At 40.9% G+C, this 20,113-nt stretch overlaps 1 protein-coding gene across 1 annotated transcript in view; it reads right to left on the bottom strand.

Moving 5' to 3' along the window:
- Window positions 1-20,113, bottom strand: part of B3gat2 (beta-1,3-glucuronyltransferase 2) — an 84,178-nt gene that overhangs the window by 4,433 nt on the left and 59,632 nt on the right. The window contains exon 3 of the mRNA XM_004864002.4: window positions 25-173. Coding sequence (XP_004864059.1) covers window positions 25-173 — 149 coding nt within the window. The remainder of the gene's footprint in view (window positions 1-24; window positions 174-20,113) is intronic.

Raw genomic sequence — 20,113 nt, 5'->3', positions numbered from 1 at the left:
AAGCCATACAAGTGACATGAGTACCTTGGTGCAGTTACTTGCTTTCGGTTCCAGTTCTTCCACGGTGGTTATCTGTTTCAGAAAGTCAGATTCTTGCATCCCTGGCTGGGACCCTCGACGCTTAAATACAGCTTTTGGATTGGACAAGATGACTTGAAGACTTACAGCAAATCCTTTATGAAAAGTTAAAAAAAAAGACTTTTAAGTAAGATACTGATGTACTCCTTTTTCTGTATGATTTTGGTCACATCAGAAACCATCTGTAAACCAAGATCTCACACACACGTGTTTACAGTGAGTAGGGCCAGTCCCTGCATTAGCATGTCCGGAAGTCAGTCACTACAGTATTGCACATTCTCTGCCGAACAGACGCGTGGGGCACAGCAGAGCAAGGGAAGTCTGGTCTGTGGTAAGGGGTGGACTTCGTCAGCTTCCCTTTCACACCCACCTCACACTGAACTCGGCCACTGCTGGAGTGAGTGTGCCCCACCGGGTCTCCTGCCCGCTGTCAACATCACTGTGCCTGCTTTATCGAAACCAGCACTGCTTTATCATCTGTAAAGTTGGTCACCTAGAAAATGAGATATCTAATTTATAGTCATTTCTTCCCATCTGAAAAGGGTGGGGGTTTAGAAATCAGTGCTAAACTATTTGATAAATTGGGTTTTGTTTCTGTATTTGGTTACCCCCACCCTGGAAAAGGGCCACGGGCATAGCTCTGGTAGAGCACTTGCTTAACATGCACCTGCCCCTGGGTTCCATCCCCAGCACTATATAAATTTCTTTTTGTACTGGGAATGGAACTCAGGACCTTGCACTTGCCAGTCAGGCACGGTGCCACTGAGCTAAATCCTGGGCCAGCACTATATAAATTCTCTTCGATGATTTGGTCATGTAGCATTACTGTGTAGTCTATAGTTTAACAAACTCTGCATCTAAGCCTCAGACATGAAAACTACAAGTTAGGAGCTGTGAGAGAACCCCGGACACACGCCAGTCAGCTGTGGGCCCCCTGCTGCCTCTGGGAAACAGCTACACACAAATACAACTTGGTACAGCAGGCTCTTAGGTGTTGCAAAACAGAAAATGTGACTGTTAGGACTCCAGTGCCCTCACCAAGCCTGCAGGGAAGCAGTGCGGTCTGGCAGAAAGAACACCAAGTTTAGAATTACCAGCTACCTTCCCTAGTTCCATAACATAGAAGTGTGAAGCCTTGTCTGAGCGAAAGAGACACTGGTATGAAGTCCTCCATAGACTGCTAATGCTGCCCCAAAATGTTGATACCGGAATATAATTTAAAATACCACCATAAATAGAGTCGTGAGGGGCAGGTGGTGGCAGCCACCATTCCAGCTGGAAGAATACTGGAGGACAGGTGAGGGTTTGTGAAGGTTCTGGGCAGCAGAGCCGGGCTACCTGCCAAAGCATGCTGACAGTAAGTTGTCCTGAGGCACAGCTAGGACAGGTCAGGACTTTAACAAAATCCCAAAGGACCTTTCCTCATATGCCCAGATTTTAGTGCTAAGAGTTCTTGCCTGCTTTTGTGTTCTTCTAAAGCAGCTTCATCTTTTATTTCAGATCAAATAACTAAGTTTATGTAAAACTTATTTCTCACCTTGACTATGCAAAATACAAGTTCCACAAAATGTTCATTTTTTTACTTCATAGTTTACAAATATACAAGTTTGCTTAAATTTACATTATATATTAAGCCAAGGAATTATATAGAAAAAAATTTGTTCTGCTTAATGTTCCTATATACACTGGGGAATAAACCACTGCACAAATTATTCCACATCTGAAAGCACAGTGCATAACAGCCTGCATAAAAATGTGAAGGAACTAAACCGGGAATGTTTAAATGTCTTAGGTCATAAGTGCAGATTGGAAGGCAAAAATAATTTTCCTTGTCAAAATAAGCAACAGTTGGAGAACTCTGGCTTCAATTTGGTATCTTTAGGACCAAGGCTCCCCAAGCACCATCATGTAGGCTACTAAACGCATTTTCTGTACCTGAATTTCTTCTGACATCACACGAATGGCTTTTCCAACGCCAGTAGAACAGGAGGTGATGGTGACACTTACACTGTATCAAACGCACTTCTGCAGAGCCCGGTCTCCCCGCCCTCCCCAACTCAGCCCTATTTACCCGGATCGCCACCCCAGTCACTACAGCTTTGTTCAAGTTGGTCACAGACCTATCTGCTCTAGGGTTTCTGTCCTTGGCTTTCTCTCCTCCTGACAGCCACGCAAGCAGACCTTGCCGGCCGTGCTCCAGCCCTCGCAGGAAGACTCTTAAGGTTTGAGACGGACTCTTCCCTGGGCAGCGCGGGCCTGTCCGCTATGTGAGGCGAGGTGGCCGCCCGGGGCGGGGCGCCCTGTGCACAGCCGCTCTCCTCCCGCCCGTCCCGGTCCCACCGCAGCCCGCAGCCTGGTGCGGGGCGTCCCTCCCCCTTGACTGGGGGCTCCCAGTAAGCAGGACCAGCGTGGCCCAGCTCCTGGGAGCGGAGCGGGTGGGGATGCGCGGCCACAGATTCTCCAGCGAGCAGGAAGGGCGGGCTTGGTCCGGGTCCGGGTCCGGGACCTATGGTCCAGTTGGCCCTGCCCGGGCGGGCTGCGATCCAGCCTGGCCGCCGGGCACTTGCTCCCCTCGCCGATTGTCTACTGCACTTTTATAGGCGTTTACAACTTTTCTAAGAGCTTTTGTATACAAAGAAACTTCTTAAAGGAGCCGTCTCCAGTTTATGTTTAATCCAGAGGAGGAGAATCTTGGGCATCTTGGGGTTTGGAGTTTCGACTTTGTTCCTAAGGTGTTTAATTCTTCGTTGACTTTAGGATATGGGTTCCCCACTGCGATGGGGCTTGAGGACCTTCTGGGCCCCTCGTTAAAGAGGCCACCACCGTCGAGGGGGTTGCGGCTGTGGCGTCTGCAGGGTGGGAAGGGAGGGCAATGCGCAGGAGCCCAGAACCGGCGGCAGCAGTGCCCCAGGACCCGCCTTGCAGGTAGCAACCCTTTCGGACCCAGCCCATCCTTTCTAAGTGAGTCTGCCCTTCTTGATCACACTGACGCTGCTGGCTTTTTTAGGGGGGTGTTGGAGACAGGGCCTCGCTATGTAGCCCAGGTTGGCCCTGAACTCACTGGGATTACAGGCGTGTGCCAGGTCTTCTGCACTACTCTTTACACGGCTTCAAAATACTGATTTTATTTCCCCATTCTCTCCAAAAATGGGGGGAGAGGACCTGAACTGTGCAGAAGTAATTCTAAAAAGGTACGAAACTACTTTAGTTTGATTTCCTTCGTTTGCCTCCCAGAGTAACATTCATTATCCCGACCACTGAAGGGTTCAGAGGAAGAGTACTTTCTTGCTCTCCTTAGCTCGGAGCACAGTTACAGGGCGAAATGTACCACGGACCGCAGCTGGTGGAGGTGGGAAGCTCCCTGTCGTGCAGCAGGGCCCTGTCCTGGCCTCATGTGAGCACAATGTGTGCCCGGGCAGGCACCCTGGGAGACCCCGGTGCGTGCCCCACAGCAGGAAGGGCTTTCTGTTTTCTAAGGCCAGGGTGAAGGAGAGCACAGCTCAGATGGTCCTCCGTCACCTACTTCTACCCCTGGGTTCACGCCCTGCTCCGGAGCTCCTTCCAGCAGGCAGTGGCTACCTGCTCAGCAGGCCCAGTCCTTGGATGCTCTGGGAGATCCTCTGCCTGGCTGAGGTGCTGGGCACAGTTCTCCCCCAGACCCCAAGGCCGGGTTTTTAGGTTCTAACCACTGATTTCCAACCTAAGTTGGGTATCATGGGCCTTCTCCAGTTCCAAGTATTTATTCCTCAGGTAATGTGTCTTCCTATTTTCAGTAAGATTAGTTTACCCTTAAAGATGCTCCAGTGGCTTTTGAGATATTAGGAGTAGGATTTTCTACCCTGGTAAATTACGTAAAAAGAAAAAAAAAAAAAGCCAATGAAAAGTGGTGGTTTGCTGTGAAGGCAAAGCATTTCCTAATTTCTTCAAGGGGATTTAGATGGGGGAAAGATACTCCCTCCCAGGCAGGGGGACAGGGCCCACCTCAGTAGGTCCCTACTGAGTACAGGGGAGAAACTAAGACAGGCAGACTCCAACAAGCAGCCAGTCCCACTGTTGAACAGGACATAGCAACAGGGACTGGGCTTCCCTTTCTAGCTTAACTAAAAGCCAGATAAAATGTTTGAAAACAGTTTCTAGACACTGGAAAAGAGGCATACAGGACATACTTCTCAGAGATAAGATTCATGTGAGCCCTGTTTCCCACCTGGAGTGTGCACAGGCCACATCACAGGACAGGAACTCAACTCTGCAGCCTCTCTGAGTTGAGAAAACAGCGTGAGAATGTGAGGAAGCTGAGACAACTAGAATTTGCAGAGTACAAGACAGGGAAAGGCCTCTGCTGATGTGTAGTGGGTGCCCCTCAAGTCTTTGTGTACAGCCAGCAACCCTAGCAGAACTACCCAGAACAGGCTGGGAGTAGTTCCCATCTCAAGGGCCAGGAGAGAGCTACCCAGCAGCAGCTGGTGCACCTGCAGGATCCATGGAAGGCTATTATCCAGGATGGGGTCAAATTAACCCTAAGAGCTCAGCTGGCTCTAACTGTATTATTTTTTTTAATTTTTAAATTTTTATTTATTGAGACAAGGTCTTGCTATGTACACCAGGCTGTCCTTGAACTCACTATATAGGCCCAAGTTAGCCTAAAATTCCTGGCAATCCTCCTGCCCTAGCCTCCCAAGTGCTGGGATTTCAGGTATGCACTGCCATACCCAGTTTCTGTCTAACTTTAAAAGCAAGGCTTGACAAGATTAAAATGTTTCCAGGTAACTTAATTATGTGCCAATACAAAGCTCAAAAATTATATGTAGGTAGAACTTCTGGAAAGATGGCAGAGTGGTAAGCAGCAATAAGTTGGCCTCTCCAAGATTCAGAATCCAGACACTGGAAAATAACAACTTGGGGAAGAAAAGGAGGAGGGAGGTGGATCCCTGGGACTCAGGAAGGATCTGAAGAGAGAATTGGAGCCTATAGAAAAACTGAAGAGACTGAACACAATGCAGAAAAAGGAAGAGGCAATCTGTACTTCCTCCCTGACTCCTGGCTTGCGGTGTGAAGAAGAAAAAAAAGAAGATATATTATGTATAGGTACAAATTCCCTATGATGAATGTTATCATTATGTATATCTAAAATGTAGCAATAAATATTTTGCCTAAAAAAACCGAATCTACAGAGACACAGAGAAGCAGACAACTCCAGAGGCCTTCAGGGAGAAACACACCAGTGAAACAGAGCAGTGGATGCCGTGCACTACAACATCTGGTGAGTGACTCCAATTCAAGCATTTCCCACATCTTCTGGAGAGTGTGGCTGGCTGGATGCCATTTTAGGGAGGGGCAACTGAACCTGGGACTCAGAGCAGCCCAGGGTTGGCTTCATCTCAGGGTTCCCAGTGTCAAACTCCCACAGTGACTGGGTGAGGGACAACCATAGGAGACATCCATGGTCAGGGAGCCCTGGTGAGGATGGCAAGAGACACACCGAGTGCTATAAGCTAAAGGACTCGGGATCCACCCCCACAACCAGAGGCCAGGTTCAACCTGAATTTCTGTGGATTGAAAGTCCCAGAACCAGCATTCCACCCTAATCCTACTGCAGGTTTGCTGGGGTAATCCAGCATTGATCTGGGCTCTGCCTCCCTTGTGACCAGCAAGAGCACAGTCACACCTTGAACTGAACACTTCCACAAAACTGTAGACTCCAGAAAAGAACCACAGGCTTGAAATCACAGAGAAAAAAAATTTTTTTTGCTTTTGGCCTTTAAAATTTTTTTTTGATTGGTTGTTTTTGTTTGTGAGTATGAACATTATTTTAGTTTTTTTGTTTTGTTCTGTTCTTGTTTTCTCCTTCTTTCCTTCCCTCCTGTCTTCACCAACTTCCTAAGGCTTAGGTAATCTTCCTTTGTCCCTCAGCCTTGCTTCTACTCTTTTTCTTCTTGCATTTCTCTAGGTTTTCTTCTTCTCCCTTTTAAATTTTCTCCCCTTAGGGTAAAATTGCTCTATTGAGTAGATATGTACTGTATATAATTGTCTGATTCATCTTAGATTTTGTTAAGTAATTATAAATCTTGTACTTAGGATTAAAAGTGCAAATTACTAGTTATTTATTTTCTTTCTTTCTTTCCTTTTTTTAGGTTGAGACAGAGTTTCACTCTAATTCAGGCTGGCCTTGAACTTGCAGCAATCCTCCTGCCTCAGCCTGCCAAGTGCTGGGATTACAGGTATGAGCCATCACACCCAGCAACTCATCATTTTCTAGACCATGCTTGATGCTATTATTATTACTGATTGTACTGTTTTAGCCAAGGTGACATAGTTGTTGTGATCCGTTGTTCTTCCTTGTATGCCAATACTGAGCTTGTCTGGGGGTTCATAAACAACACCATAGTCCAGTACCATAGAACTGGGTACAAGGCCAAACAGGCAGCAACATCTCATACCTAATAAATTGAAGAGGTAGGAAGGATCTTGAGACAGACTCAAAGGCCAAAACCCAGTTATGCCTAGAAGACATCTCTGAAAGGTAGTCATTTCCTTAAGAAGTCTCAATACTAGTAATAAAGCTACCTATGATAAGCAATTTACAAGCCTAAACATAGAAAACAAATAACAACAAAAAAAAGAGAAGAAAAAAAGGGAATCAAGAAGGGAAATAATATGACAAGGATAAGTCAATACATACCAGTTATAACCATCAATGTAAGTGGTCTCAATCCACCTATCAAAAGAAACAGACTGGCAGAATGGATCAAGAAACAAGAGCCAATAATATGTTGCACACAAGAAACACATTTAACTCAAAAAAATTCACAGATAAAGTCAAAAGATGGAAAACAATATTCCATGCAAAAGGAGCCCAGAAAAAAGCAGGGATATCTATTCTATTTGCAGACAAAGTGGATTTCAAGCCAAGACTGATCAGAAGAGACAAAGAAGGTCACCACATCCTTCTAAAGAGAACAATACAAGAGGAAGAGAAAACAATCATAAATATATATGCACCAAATATTGACGCACCCAACTACATAAAACAAATGCTAATGGATATGAAAAACCTGATAAGCACTAATACAATTGTAATGGTGGACTGCAATACCCCATTGTCACAAATAGATCAACTAGACAAAAAAATCAACAAAGAAATATCAGAGCTGAACCAAACCTTTGAACAAATGGACTTAGTAGATATCTACAGAGTGTTCCACCCCCACAATAACAGAATATACATTCTTCCCAGCAGTAGATTGGACTTTCTCCAAAACAGGCCACACACTAGCTCACAGAAGATGCTTAAGTAAATGCAAAGGAAGTGAAATTATCCCATGCATATTATCAGATCATAGTGCAATCAAATTGAAAAATCAATGGCAAAAAAAAAAATCAACTACATAAACAAGTGGAAATTAAGTAATACCTTCCTGAATGACCAATGGATCACAGATGAAATAAAAAAAGAAAAAAGAAAGAAATTAAGAGGCCAGGGATTTAGCTCAGTGGTTCCACCGCCTGCCCTCCAAGTGCAAGCACCGGAGTTCTATCCCTGATACCAAAAAGGAAAGAAAGAAATTAAGATAGTTGCTACAATTAAATGATAATGCCAATACAACATACTCGAACTTATGGGATGCAATGAAAGCAGTCCCACAAGGGAAATTTATAGTAGCAAATTCCCACATCAGAAAAACAGAGTGAGCTCAAATAAATAACCTAATGTTGAACCTCGAGGTTCTAGAAAATGAAGAGCAAGTTGAACACAAAGCTAGTATGAGGGAGGAAATAATAAAGATCAGAGCAGAAATTAATGCAGTTGAGACTAAGAAAACAATACAAAGAATCAATGAGTTGAAGAGTTAATTCTTTGAAAGATCAAATAAAATGGAAAAATCCTTAACAAACCTTACCAAAAAAGGAAAGAAAAGATCCAAATCCATACAAATAAGAATGAAAAGGGTGAAATCACAACAGATCTTGTAGAAATCCAGATCATCAGTATCTACTTTTGAGAACCTGTACTCTAGAAAGACGGGAAACTCAGAAAAAATGGACAGATTGCTATATACAAATGAATTATCAAAGCTGAATCAAGAAAATATAAAAATTCTAAATAATCCAATATCAATCATTGAAATTGAAGAATACAAAAACTACCAATAAAGAAAAGCCCAGGTCCTGACAGATTCACTTCTGAATTCTACAAGAACTTTAAAGAAGATCTAATGCCACTACTCTTCAAACTCTTCAATGAAACTGAAAGGGAAGCAATACTCTCAAAGTCATTCCTGGAAGCAAGCATTACGCTGATACCAAAACCAGAAAAAGATCCAACCAAAAAAGAGAACTACAGTCCAATCTCCTTAATGAACACAGATGCAAAAATCCTCAAAAAGATACTGGCAAACAAAATGCAGCAAATCATCAAAAAGATACAGTGGTACCACAGTTTATGAACTTAATTCTTTCCCTGATTTTGGCTACAAACTGAATTGGATGCAAACTAAATCAAATTTTCCTGTAAATACAACAGTGAATGTGATTTGGTTCTCATTCAATTCAGTTTGAGACCAGAATCATGGAAAGAATTAAGTTCATAAACCAAGGTAACACTGTAATACACCATGACCAAGTAAGATTAATCCCAGGGATGCAGGGATGGTTCAGCATATGCAAATCAAAAAATGTAACACACCACATTAACAGAACCAAGGGCAAATACCACGACTGTCTCAATAGATGCAGAAAAGCATTTGACAAAGTCCAACATGAGTTCATGATAAAAACCCTAAAGAAAACTGGACTAGAAGGTCTTTATCTCAATCTGATAAAAGTCATCTATGACAATCCAACAGCCAACATCATATTAAATGGTCAAAAACAAAAAGTTTTTTCTCTAAAATCAAGAATAAGACAAGGATGTGCACTATCACCATTCCTGTTAATTACAGTTTTGGAAAGATTAGCCTGGGTAATTAGACAATAGAAAGAAATAAAAGGAATATGAATAGGAAAGGAAGAAGTTAAATTATCATTTGCTGATGACATGATACTCTAAGAAGACCCCCAAAATTCCACTGAAACACTCCTAGAATCAATAACCAAATTCAGTACTGTAGCTGGATACAAAGGCAACACTCAAAAATCAACAGCTTCCTGTACACAAATAACAAACTCACTAAGAGGGAAATAAGGGAAACAATATCTTTCACAATAGCATCAAGAAAAATGAAATACTTAGGAATCAATAATGAAGGAAGTTAAAATATGTTTACATTAAAAACTATAGTAGAGTACTCTGAAAAAGAGGATTGAAGAGGTATGACAAAATGGAAAGAAATCCCTTGTCCTTGGGTAGGAAGAACCAATATAGTGAAAATGACCATACTTCCAAAACTGTTATACAAATTTAATGCAATCCCAATCAAAATACCAACAACATATCTCATACAACTAGAGAAAACAATTTTAAAAGTCATAGGGAACCAGAAGAGACCTAGAATAGTGAAAGCAATTCTGGGCAGCAAAGGCAAGGCAGGGGACATCACAAAGCCACTGTGATAAAAACAGAATGGAACAGAACAGTTGATGCAGAAACAACTCCAAGCACACCCAGATACCTCATCTTTGACAAAGGGGCCAAGCACCTTCACTGGAAGAAAGATAGGATCTTTAACCAATGGTGCTGGGAAACCTGGCTTTCCACACGCTGAAGAATGAACCTAGATCCATATTTCTCACCATGCACTAAACTAAAATTCAAATGGATCAAAGATCTAAATATAAAAACGGAAACATTCATCTGCTGGAAGACAGAATAAGTAAAGCTCTTTAAGACACAGGTATATGCAAAGACTTTCTAAACAGAACCCCATTGCACAAGAAATAATACCAAGAATCAACAAATGAGATCACATCAAATTAAAAAGTTTCGGCACAGCACAGGAAACCACCAACACAGTGAAGAGGCAACCTACAGAATGGTAAAAAAAATTTAACAGCTACTTATCAGACAAAAAACTAGTATCTGTAATACATAAAGAACTCAAAGAAGTTAGACCCCCTAATTTAAAGACCCAATAAAAAAATGGGTATCTGAAATGAATAGAAACTTTTCAGATGAGGAAACATAAGTAGCCAATAAATACATGAAAAGATGTTGAACATCACTGGTGATTTGAGAAATGTAAATTAAAACAACACTGAGATTCTAGCTCACTCCAGAAAGAATGGCTACAATAAAAAAATCAACCAATAACAGGGCTGGGGATTTAGCTCAGTGGTTCTGCCACCTGCTTTGCAAGCACAAGGTCCCAAGTTTGATCCCTGGTACCAAAAAAAAAAAAAAAAAAAAAAAAAAATCAACCAATAACAAATCCTGGAGAGGCTGCAGGGGGAGGAAGGAGGAACCGTTCTTTGTTGTTGGTGGAAGTGTAAATTGGTACCACCACTATGGAAATCAGTATGGAGATTCCTCAAAAATCTAAAACTAGAGGTTCCATTTCACCTAAAAATAGAGGTTCCTGTGCCCCTCCTAGGTATCTGCCCAAAAGAGATAAAAGCATCATACCACAGTGATATATGCATACCCATGTTTACAGCAGTATGATTTATAACGGTTAAATCTTGGAAACAGCCCATATGCCTATCAACAGATAAATGGATAAAGGAAATGTGATATTTACATTTAATGGAGTAATACTCTGTCAAAAGAAGGATAAACTTGAGGCGTTTTTAGGTAAATGGATGCACCTCACAACCATAATCTTAACTGAAATAAAGTGGACATACAAGTTTAAATATCACATTGTTTCTCTTGTGTGAGAAATCCAAAGGGTAAATAAGAAGTGAAATAGAGGTTAGATACTGGAAAGTAAGAAGAACATTTTCAAATGGGAAAGGGAATGAGGGAATGGGGAGGGGAAAAGGAAGGGAATGAAAAGGATTTTAAGAAAGAATGGAAGGTTAAAAATGGAAACAAAACTTTTGTAAATGGGGAGGGGAAGAAGAGTTGAAGGGAGGGGAGGGGAATAGGAAAAAAAGAATTAGGATGTATTATGTACAGGTACAAATTCCTTATGATGAATGTGATTATGTACGGCTAATGTGTACTAATAAAAATAAACTAAAAATACATATTCATAAGAGTATATGTTTCTATAAGTATGTCTGCATACATGTGATATATGTATATCTATAGATCTCAGTACCTAGCAATAAATTCAGAACACCTGAGGTATAAAATTCCCAGGTATACAAAGGAAAATGTGATCCCATAATATGAGAAAATTCAATTAAAAAAAAAATAACACAGACCATAGAATCTGTCAAAGACATGAAGATACAGCACAAATATACCTCTCCTGATCAAGAAGGTAGAAGACAGATTGAGTGTGCTAAATCAAGATATTGGAGACATAAAATATAAAGATCCAAAGCCATCTTAGTAATGAGAAATACAATGGCTGAGATGAAAAACGCACAGAGTGGGATTAACAGCTGGTGAGACATTACAGAATAAAAGATTAGTGAACCTGAATACATAATCATGAGAACTACCAAAATGAAACAAAAATAATAAAACATACACATACACACACCAGTATCACAGGAGGAGAATGAAAGGGGGGAGTGGAAGACAGAAAAATCCATAGAGATACAATGGTCAAGTTTCCAAACTTGAAAACCAGTAGAGATAAGGCTTGAACAACACACCAACAGCTTGGCCTTGATGCCCTATGTGGAACTCTCAGCCCAGAACAGCATTTCACCATAATGCTTCTTCCCGTGCACGCGGAATGTTATCAAGACAGCCCACGGCCTGGCCGTAACTCGGGCCTCAAAGAATCCAAACTGCACGAAACATGTTCCTTGACCACATGGAGTTAAAATAGAAATCAGTAACACAAAGGTCTGGGAACAAAATATAATTCTGAATAAAAACACAGATTAAATGGGCTGGGGATTTAGCTCAGTGGTTCTGCTGCCTGCCTCACAAGCAGAAGGACTCGAGTTCAATCCCCAGTACCAAAAAAACCCAAAACAAACAAAAACACAGATTAAAGAATAAATAGAAAGTGAAAATGAAGACATTTCAGTCTGTGGGATGCATCTAATGCAGGCATTAGATGGCATTTATTTTATTTTTTGTTTCTGTTTTTTAAGGACACAGACAGGATCTCACTGGGCTCCGGTGATCTTCCTGCCTCAGCTTCAGTAGCTGACATTACAGGCATACACCATTAGATAAGGTCTCAACTCAATAACCTAAACTTCTACTTACGTAAACTAGAAAAAGCAAGTAAAATCCAAAGTAAATAGAAAAAAAATACTAATAAATATACAGCAGAAATCATTTATGTAGAAACAAAAAATAATAGACTATATCAGCAAAATAAAAACCTGTGCCTTTGGGGTAGAAAAGAGAATAAAATTGATGAATATCTACCCATACTTTTGAGGAAATTAAAGATATAAATTATCAATATCAGAAATGAGAGATGGGGCTGGGCGTGGTGGTGCATGCCTGTAAACCCAGCACTTGGGAGGCTGGGGCAGGAGGGTCACTGAGAGTTCGAGGCCAGACTGGGCTAGTGAGCTCAAGACCAGCCTGAACTATCCAGCAAAAATAAAACAAAACAAAAAGAAGAGATAGGAGATCAAAACAGCTTTTACAAACATTAGTAAAAGCTTATTAGAAGAAACTGTATGGCAGAAAATTTGACAACTTAGATCAAGATATACAAATTCTAAGCTACCAAAGATCACTCATGAAGTTACACATAATCTAAGATAGCCTTTTATCAATTAAGAAAATTAAGTGGTTAAAAACCTTCCCATGTGCAGACACACAACCCTCTAGATCAGAAAACTTCTCTGAATTCTACCAAACATTTAAGGAAAAAATAACAATTCTACAGTAATTTTTTTCTTTTAGATAAAAACTGTTCTATGTGACCAGCACTGTCCTAGTAACAAAACCACACTAAAAAACATTATAAGAAAAAACAACAACAACCCTAATGTGCACAGAAAAAGTCTTAAAACTTTAGCAAATCCAACCTAATAATAAAACAGACAATTGGGCCGGGGATTTAGCTCAGTGGTTTCGCTGCCTGTTGCGCAAGCGCAAAGACCTGAGTTCGATCCCCGGTACCAAAAAATAAATAAATAAATAAAATAAAACAGACAATAAAAACAATATGAAGTTTACTCCCAAGATTGCTATGTTGGTTTATCATTTCAGAACCAGCCTGTGTAATTCACCATTTAAAGGAGAAAACACCTGAAATTATCTCAACAGGTGAAGAAGCTGCTTTTGACAAAATCCAGCATCTAGTCATGATTCACACAGGGAAAAAGGTCCTCAGCAGACCAAGAACTGAGCTTTCTCAGTTTGATCAAGGGCATCTCAAACATTAAAACATCACATTAAAGCAACAATCAATGACATTTTTCTTAATGGTGAAAAGACTGACTGTTAAACCTTCCAAGATAGGGGTGAGACAAGGACAGCTACTCTTCACTGTTACTCAGCCATGGACTGGAGTCCCAACCACTGAAAGAAGGCAAAAACAGACCCTCACACAGTACATGCAGCCAACCTCCCCTTCCCTCTTCACCACGGCCGACAGTATCAGTAGTGCTTAGTAGTTTCTTAGTCTGTGTAAGGATCAACCTAGTCTCACCTCCAAGTACACGTCCCACTAGCACACACTCTCTTCTCTCACTACCCATGATCTGTCAGGAAGACTACTGCAGGCGAAGGCTTCTTTTCACTTCCTAAACAGTGGTGTTTAGCAACAATACTTTTATGATTCATTCACTTTTTCTCTGAGTAGTCACTGGCTAGTTGTGCTAAAATGCTGAGCTCTTTACACATGCTTTCAGTGTTGCCAATAATTATCAAATAATTTCAAAAGCATCTCATGAATAGATGCTTCACAGGAGTACAAATGGCCAATAACCACATGCAGAAATGCTCAACATCACCGGCTATTAGAGAAATGGAAATTCAAACAACAGTGAGATTCCATCTTACCCCAGGAAAAATGGCCACCATCAAGAAACCAAGTAGTAACAAATGCTAGCAGGCTATGGGGGAAAGGAAACATTCTATATTGTTGGTAAGAATGTAAAATAGTACACCCACTTTGGAAATCAGTCTGGAGATTCCTCAAAGAACTAAAACTAGAAATTCTACTTGACCCAGCTGTTTCCCTTCGAGGTATCTTCCTGAGAAAGTTAAACATATTATATTACAGTGATACAGGCATATCCATGCATATAGCAGCACAATTCATAACAGCTAAACTTTGGAAGCATCTTTTACTGTCCATCAACAAATGAATGGGTAAAGATAATGTGCTATTTATACACAATGGGGTACTACTCTGCCATAAAAAAGATAAACTTGAGTCATTTAAAGGAAAATGGAGGCACCTTGAGACCATAATCTAAAGTAATCAGACAGACAAGCTTAAATATCACATGGCTTCTCTTATATGATATTATGGCTTATGTGTAGACATCCTCCCAAAGCCTCATGCAGTCATAGGAGGGGAGCTTCGAAAGCGGCTGGACTAGGGTGTGTTGCGCTGGGATTAAGGATGTGATGCTGGGGTTAAGGGTGCTCCCCCTGCCTGTGGGTGGCATATAAAGGATGGAATATAAAGGGACAGAGAGAAGCTGCTTTGCTACTTTGCTGTCTCTGCCTGCCCTGCTTTGCCATGCCACCTTGCCTTGCAATCAGCTGACTATGGACTGAAACTTCTACAAACTGTGAGCTGAAATAAACTGTTCCTCCTTTAACTCTGGATGTTAGCTATTTTGTCTCAGCAATGAGAAAAGTAACTAAAACAGATTTTGGTACTGAGAATGGGGCCAGTGCTGCACCTTTGGAACTGGCTTGTGAGAAGAGTTTGGAAAGGTTTGGAGATACCTGCTGAAGCGGTAGCCCTGGAATGCTTTAAGCTGTACTTGATGGGAGAGGCTGGTCAGAGCTCAGAAGACCAGAATGCTGATAGAAATGCAGCAGGTAAAGACCAGGCTCAGGAGATTTCTGCCAGGAAGAAGTACTACATTGGCTGTTGGATTCCAGACTATGTGCGCTACTTTGGCAGAAAATTTGTGTGCGTTTTGCTCTTGTCCAGAGACTTTGCCTGAGACTAATTGTGGCAGCCTAATTTTGCAGAAGAAATTGCAAGATAGTGTAATGTCGAGGCAGTGGCATGACTACTGTTGGGGGCTTTTAGCAAGATCTATGAGCAAAAAGCCCAGCAGAATAATTTAAACATTTTGAGTTTGGCCAGAAAGGAAGCTCTGGAATCAAAGAAGGAGCAGAGGAAAACTTGGTTGTTAAGAAGACAGTAGAAAGGATGGCCTGAGGGCATCACAGAACTAGCAGGACTCCACCCTTTGCAGCATCAAAATTCCAAAGATGAAAGACTTTGCTTTGAGAAGAGAGCCCCAGAGCCCCATGTTCCAGAATGGTGGAGGCCTAGAAAATTTGTTCAGCCTACAGAAGGCCCTGAGAGGGCAATGCGCAAATGTGAAGCCGAAAGTGCTGTGGAGACCCCATAAAGTTGGAGAAGCCAGAAATGTGGATTTTCTTTTCTTTTTTTCCTGTTTTTTGGAGACAGGGTCTTGCTATGCAGCTCAGGCTGGCCTTGAACTCACTATGTAGTCCAGGCTGGGATTAAGGATGTGATGCTGGGGCTGGGGATGTAGGTCAGTGGCACCATGCCTGCCTGGCAAGTGCAAGGTCCTGAGTTTGATCTCTGGTACTGGAAAAAAAAAAAAAAAGGATGTGATGCTGGGATTAAGGGTGCCCTGACCTTGCTGTGGGTGACACCCCCCAAAGGTGGGTAGCCTGCATAAGTACAAAGGGACAGAAAGAAGTTGCTATGCCGCTTTGCTGCCTTCTGCCTGCCCTCCTTTGCCATAGACTGTTTTATCCTCTAAAATATCCCTCTGCCGTGTGACACTCTTGGAGCCAGCTGACTATAGACTGAAACCTCCATAAACTGTGAGGCAAAATAAGCCTTTCCTCCTTTAATTTTGGGTGTTGAGTATTTTGCTTCAGCAACAAGCAAAGTAAGACATATGAGAAACCCAAATTATAAATAATGAGCAAATCCACTGTTGGTGGGAGTGTAGACTGGTGCAACCACTGTGGAAATCAGTATGGAAACACATCAAGGAACTAGGACTGGAAGTCCCATTTGACCCAGCTATTTCCCTGCTGGGTATCTTCCCCAAAGAATTAAAGAATCATACCACAGTGATATATGTGCACCCATGTTCATAGCAGCGCAGTTTGTAATAGCTAAAACTTGGAATCAGCCCAAATGCCCATCAACTGGAGACTGGATATAGAAAATGTGTTTTTTTTATAAATGGAGTACTACTCAGCCATGAAAAATGAGAAATTAGAGACATTTACAGCTAAGTGGATGCACAGTGAGGCGATACTCTTAAGTGAAATAAATAGGACACACATGTATAAATACTGAATAGTTTCTCTGGTGTGAGAAACTGAGAGTGTAAATAAGGGCTAAAATGTATAACAGGTAATGTGAAATAGGAAGAAAAGGGGCAAAGGGGAAGGAAGTGGGAGGGCTAGGGGAAAGGAAAGAAGGGAATGGAATTAACATGAGAAAATGGGAAAATGGAAACAAAGTCTTTGTAAATAGGGAGGACTGGAGGGGTTGAAGGGAGGGCAGGGGAAGGGTGAAAAAATAAGAACCAAGAGAGACTATGTAAAGGTGCAAATTTCCAATGATGAATGTCATTATATTGTATACCTAAAATGTACCAATGATTAGAATGAATAATTGATAATGCAAAATAGGAAGAAAAGGTCCAAAGGGGTAGGGGTAGTGGGAGGGGCAGGGGAAAGGAAAGAAGGGAAAAGAAAAATGATGAGAAATGGAAAAAATGGAAATAAAGTCTTTGTAAATAGGGAAGGGTGGAGGGGGTGAAGGGAGGGCTAGGAATGGGAAAAAAATAAGAACCAAGATGAATTATATAAAGGTACAATTCCCAATGAGAAATGTAAATGTGCTGTATACCTACAATGTACCAATAAAATAAATAAATAAATAAATAAGAGTAAAATAAAAGACAATAGCAGGGAGGTAGATCTTTTTTAAATGGGGAGGAAATCAACAGATGGAGGGAGAGGAGGGAAAGGGGATGTAAAAAGAAATTAATCTGCTTTATGTACACATACCAACTCCACACAAGAAATATAAAATGCAAACAGGTACTAAGAAAATTTTTGAAAAAGAGAAATAAGATTTCAACTTTCAAACATACAGTTTGGACACACAAACAAAGTTGCTGGAAAAGAAAGATACAAGTATGGTATTCTTCTCTCTGAGGTGGCTGACTCTCACTGGTCTTCCTAGCAAAGAGCATAATTTCATTTTGGAAGGTTTGTGTGTGTATATCTCAAGTCTTCCCTGCCCACCACCCTACTGAAATATAATTTATATATATTAAAATTTTCTTTAAGGGTTCAACTAGTAGTTTTTAGTACATTCCTAACCTTGGGCACCTTTTTCTGGGAAAAGAAGATTCTTTCACCATTAAATGGTTTTTGTACTCTTGGCAAAAATCAACTGACCATAAAGATAAGGCTCATTTCTGAGCTGTCAGTTCTATATGTTTATCTTTATCTCAGTATGAATATCCTGATTACTGTAGCTGGATAGTAAGTTTCAGATCAGGAAGTATGAGTCCTCCAACTTCATTGTTTTTCCAGATTGTTTTGGCTATTCTTTTTTTTTTGGTACTGGAGATGGAACTCAGGTCCTTGTGCTTGTGAGGCAGGCGGCGGCACCACTGAGCTAAATCCCTGGCCCTGTTTTGGCTATTCTTAGTCTCTTGCTTTTCCATATAAATTTTTTGACCACCCTGTCAATTTCCATAAAAAGTACCGACAGAATTTTGATAGAGATTGCATGGAAGGTGAAGATATTAAGAATATTGCCAGCTTTCCAGGAGCAAGCAGGCTAATGCCAACACGTGCCCCCCACCACCATGTGAGCAAGCAAAGTGGCCCTCACAGGACAGCACCCTACCGCCACCAATGTAAGCAAGAAGGCCTGTATTGGAAGTGTAGAGACCACGCACCCACTCCAAGCCAGTTCTCCATTTTGATTCCCCTTGACATGGGGCAGCAAAGCAATGAATCACTTATAAAGGTAACCAAGGAAACTGATCCTGGATAAGGATAATGCCCAGGGAGAGAAGAGGGCAACCAGATCCCATGACTGACATTAAGACTAACCATACACTTGAACCACTGCCATGCAGCCTACATCCAGGAGATCAGAGAGCTGACTCGTTTCCCACCTACCAAAGGGAGCAAGGACACGCAATGGCTTGGCCACTAACCACAGTCTGGGGTGAATGGACAGAGAGGCCTCTGACGTAGGTGGAGAAAAAATGTGACTGCCCGGTTCCCAACACTGCAAATCATGGAAAGAAAACATTCATTCAAAAGCAGAAATTTTTAACTCAATCTTTTTTTATTTTTCTATTATTTTTATCTTTTCTTCATTGGAATTCTTTTGATATTTGCTCTCTTTTTTCCACTTTTAGTTTCATTTCTCTCCTTTTTAACCCTTTCACCATTTTCTTCTCTCTTTTTTATTTCCTGTATTTTGCTCTCTGATTATATTTTTTCTTTATCTTGTTCATTCTTTCCTGTGACTGTTCACTAAAATTAATTTCTTTTTACTCAATAGAAACCCTATATCAATTTTCTCTCCTCATATCTCATTCATTTCTCAAATTTATCTTTTTTCATTCTCTGGTTCCCCATGCCTTCTATCTTTACTACTACAGTTGCTAGGCTTTATGAATCTGTAGCTAGCTAGGTAATGTTACACTATTTTTGGAGAATACTGCTCTACTGTTAGTAGAGGTAAAGTTGTTCCATTTAGTAGCTATGTGTGCCAATGGTCATTATTTGGTTTGCCTAAGTGTTCACACTATAATTAAAGATCTCTTTTCTATGGTTATGGGTGGTATGTTATTGGTCCTTAGAGTTTGTCAATACTCATTTTGTATTCGATGTCATAATTGATACTGATTTTGTTACTATAGCCAAGGTGCCATCATTGTTGCTATTAGTTGATTTTCTTGGGATTCCAAATCCTGGATTGCCTTGGGGTCATTAACAATACTGTGGCCCTTTCCTGGAGAACTGAGTACTGGGCCAAATACACTGCAGCCTCCCATTCCAAGTAAATGGAGATGGTTGGATGCTGTGAAAGAGTCAAAAGCCAATGGTAAAAAAAAAAAAAGCCAATGGTAAGCCACAACCAGAGGACAGCACCGAAAAGTAGACATTAACTAAAGAGGTCTCTATATTAGAAACAAAGCTTCCCACTACAATCAACCCATAAGCCTGAAGACAAGAATAAACAATCCAAAAAAACCCAAAAACAAATAGAAACATGAGAAGACAAGTCAGCAAAATGTGTTTAAAAACTCCTAGCTCCCTGAATTATTTGAAATATCAGGGAGATACAAAAACAGATTGATAAGGCATTTGAGAAACTCACAGAAGATAGACTTAATATGATACTGGACCAAATAAACAACCAAAGTGTCTATAGAAGACACTAATAAAAAGAAAAGCTAAACAAAATGATGCAAAACATGAATGACCCCCATAGAAAAGAAACCAAGTCCATAGAAAAGCTCCAACAGAAACTCAGGAGATTAAAAATTCTATCAAAACTATGGGCAGAACTAACCAATGTGAGGACAGTGTGTCAGAACTAGAAGACAGGGCTGTTGCCAGTGATCAATTAGTGAAATACCTTAAAAACAATGAGAACAGGAAAATGGATCCAACAGCTGGTAGAAGATGCAAAGAAGAGTGATTACTTGAATTACTGAAAAATCAGAAGACAACACAAATAACAAAAAAACAGTTTTCTAAAATAATTGCCAAAAACCTTTCCAAATAAAGGAAAAGAATTTAACATACTGATAAGTGAGGCATACAGAACCTCAAATAGCCACATTC

Source organism: Heterocephalus glaber, unplaced genomic scaffold (assembly GCF_053883595.1).
Source record: "Heterocephalus glaber isolate CG9 unplaced genomic scaffold, H.glaber_assembly_v1.0 deba00000594, whole genome shotgun sequence".
Lineage (NCBI taxonomy): Eukaryota > Metazoa > Chordata > Mammalia > Rodentia > Bathyergidae > Heterocephalus > Heterocephalus glaber.
The sequence above is the reverse complement of the archived record's forward strand: the minus strand, read 5'-3'. Positions and strand labels throughout refer to the sequence as shown.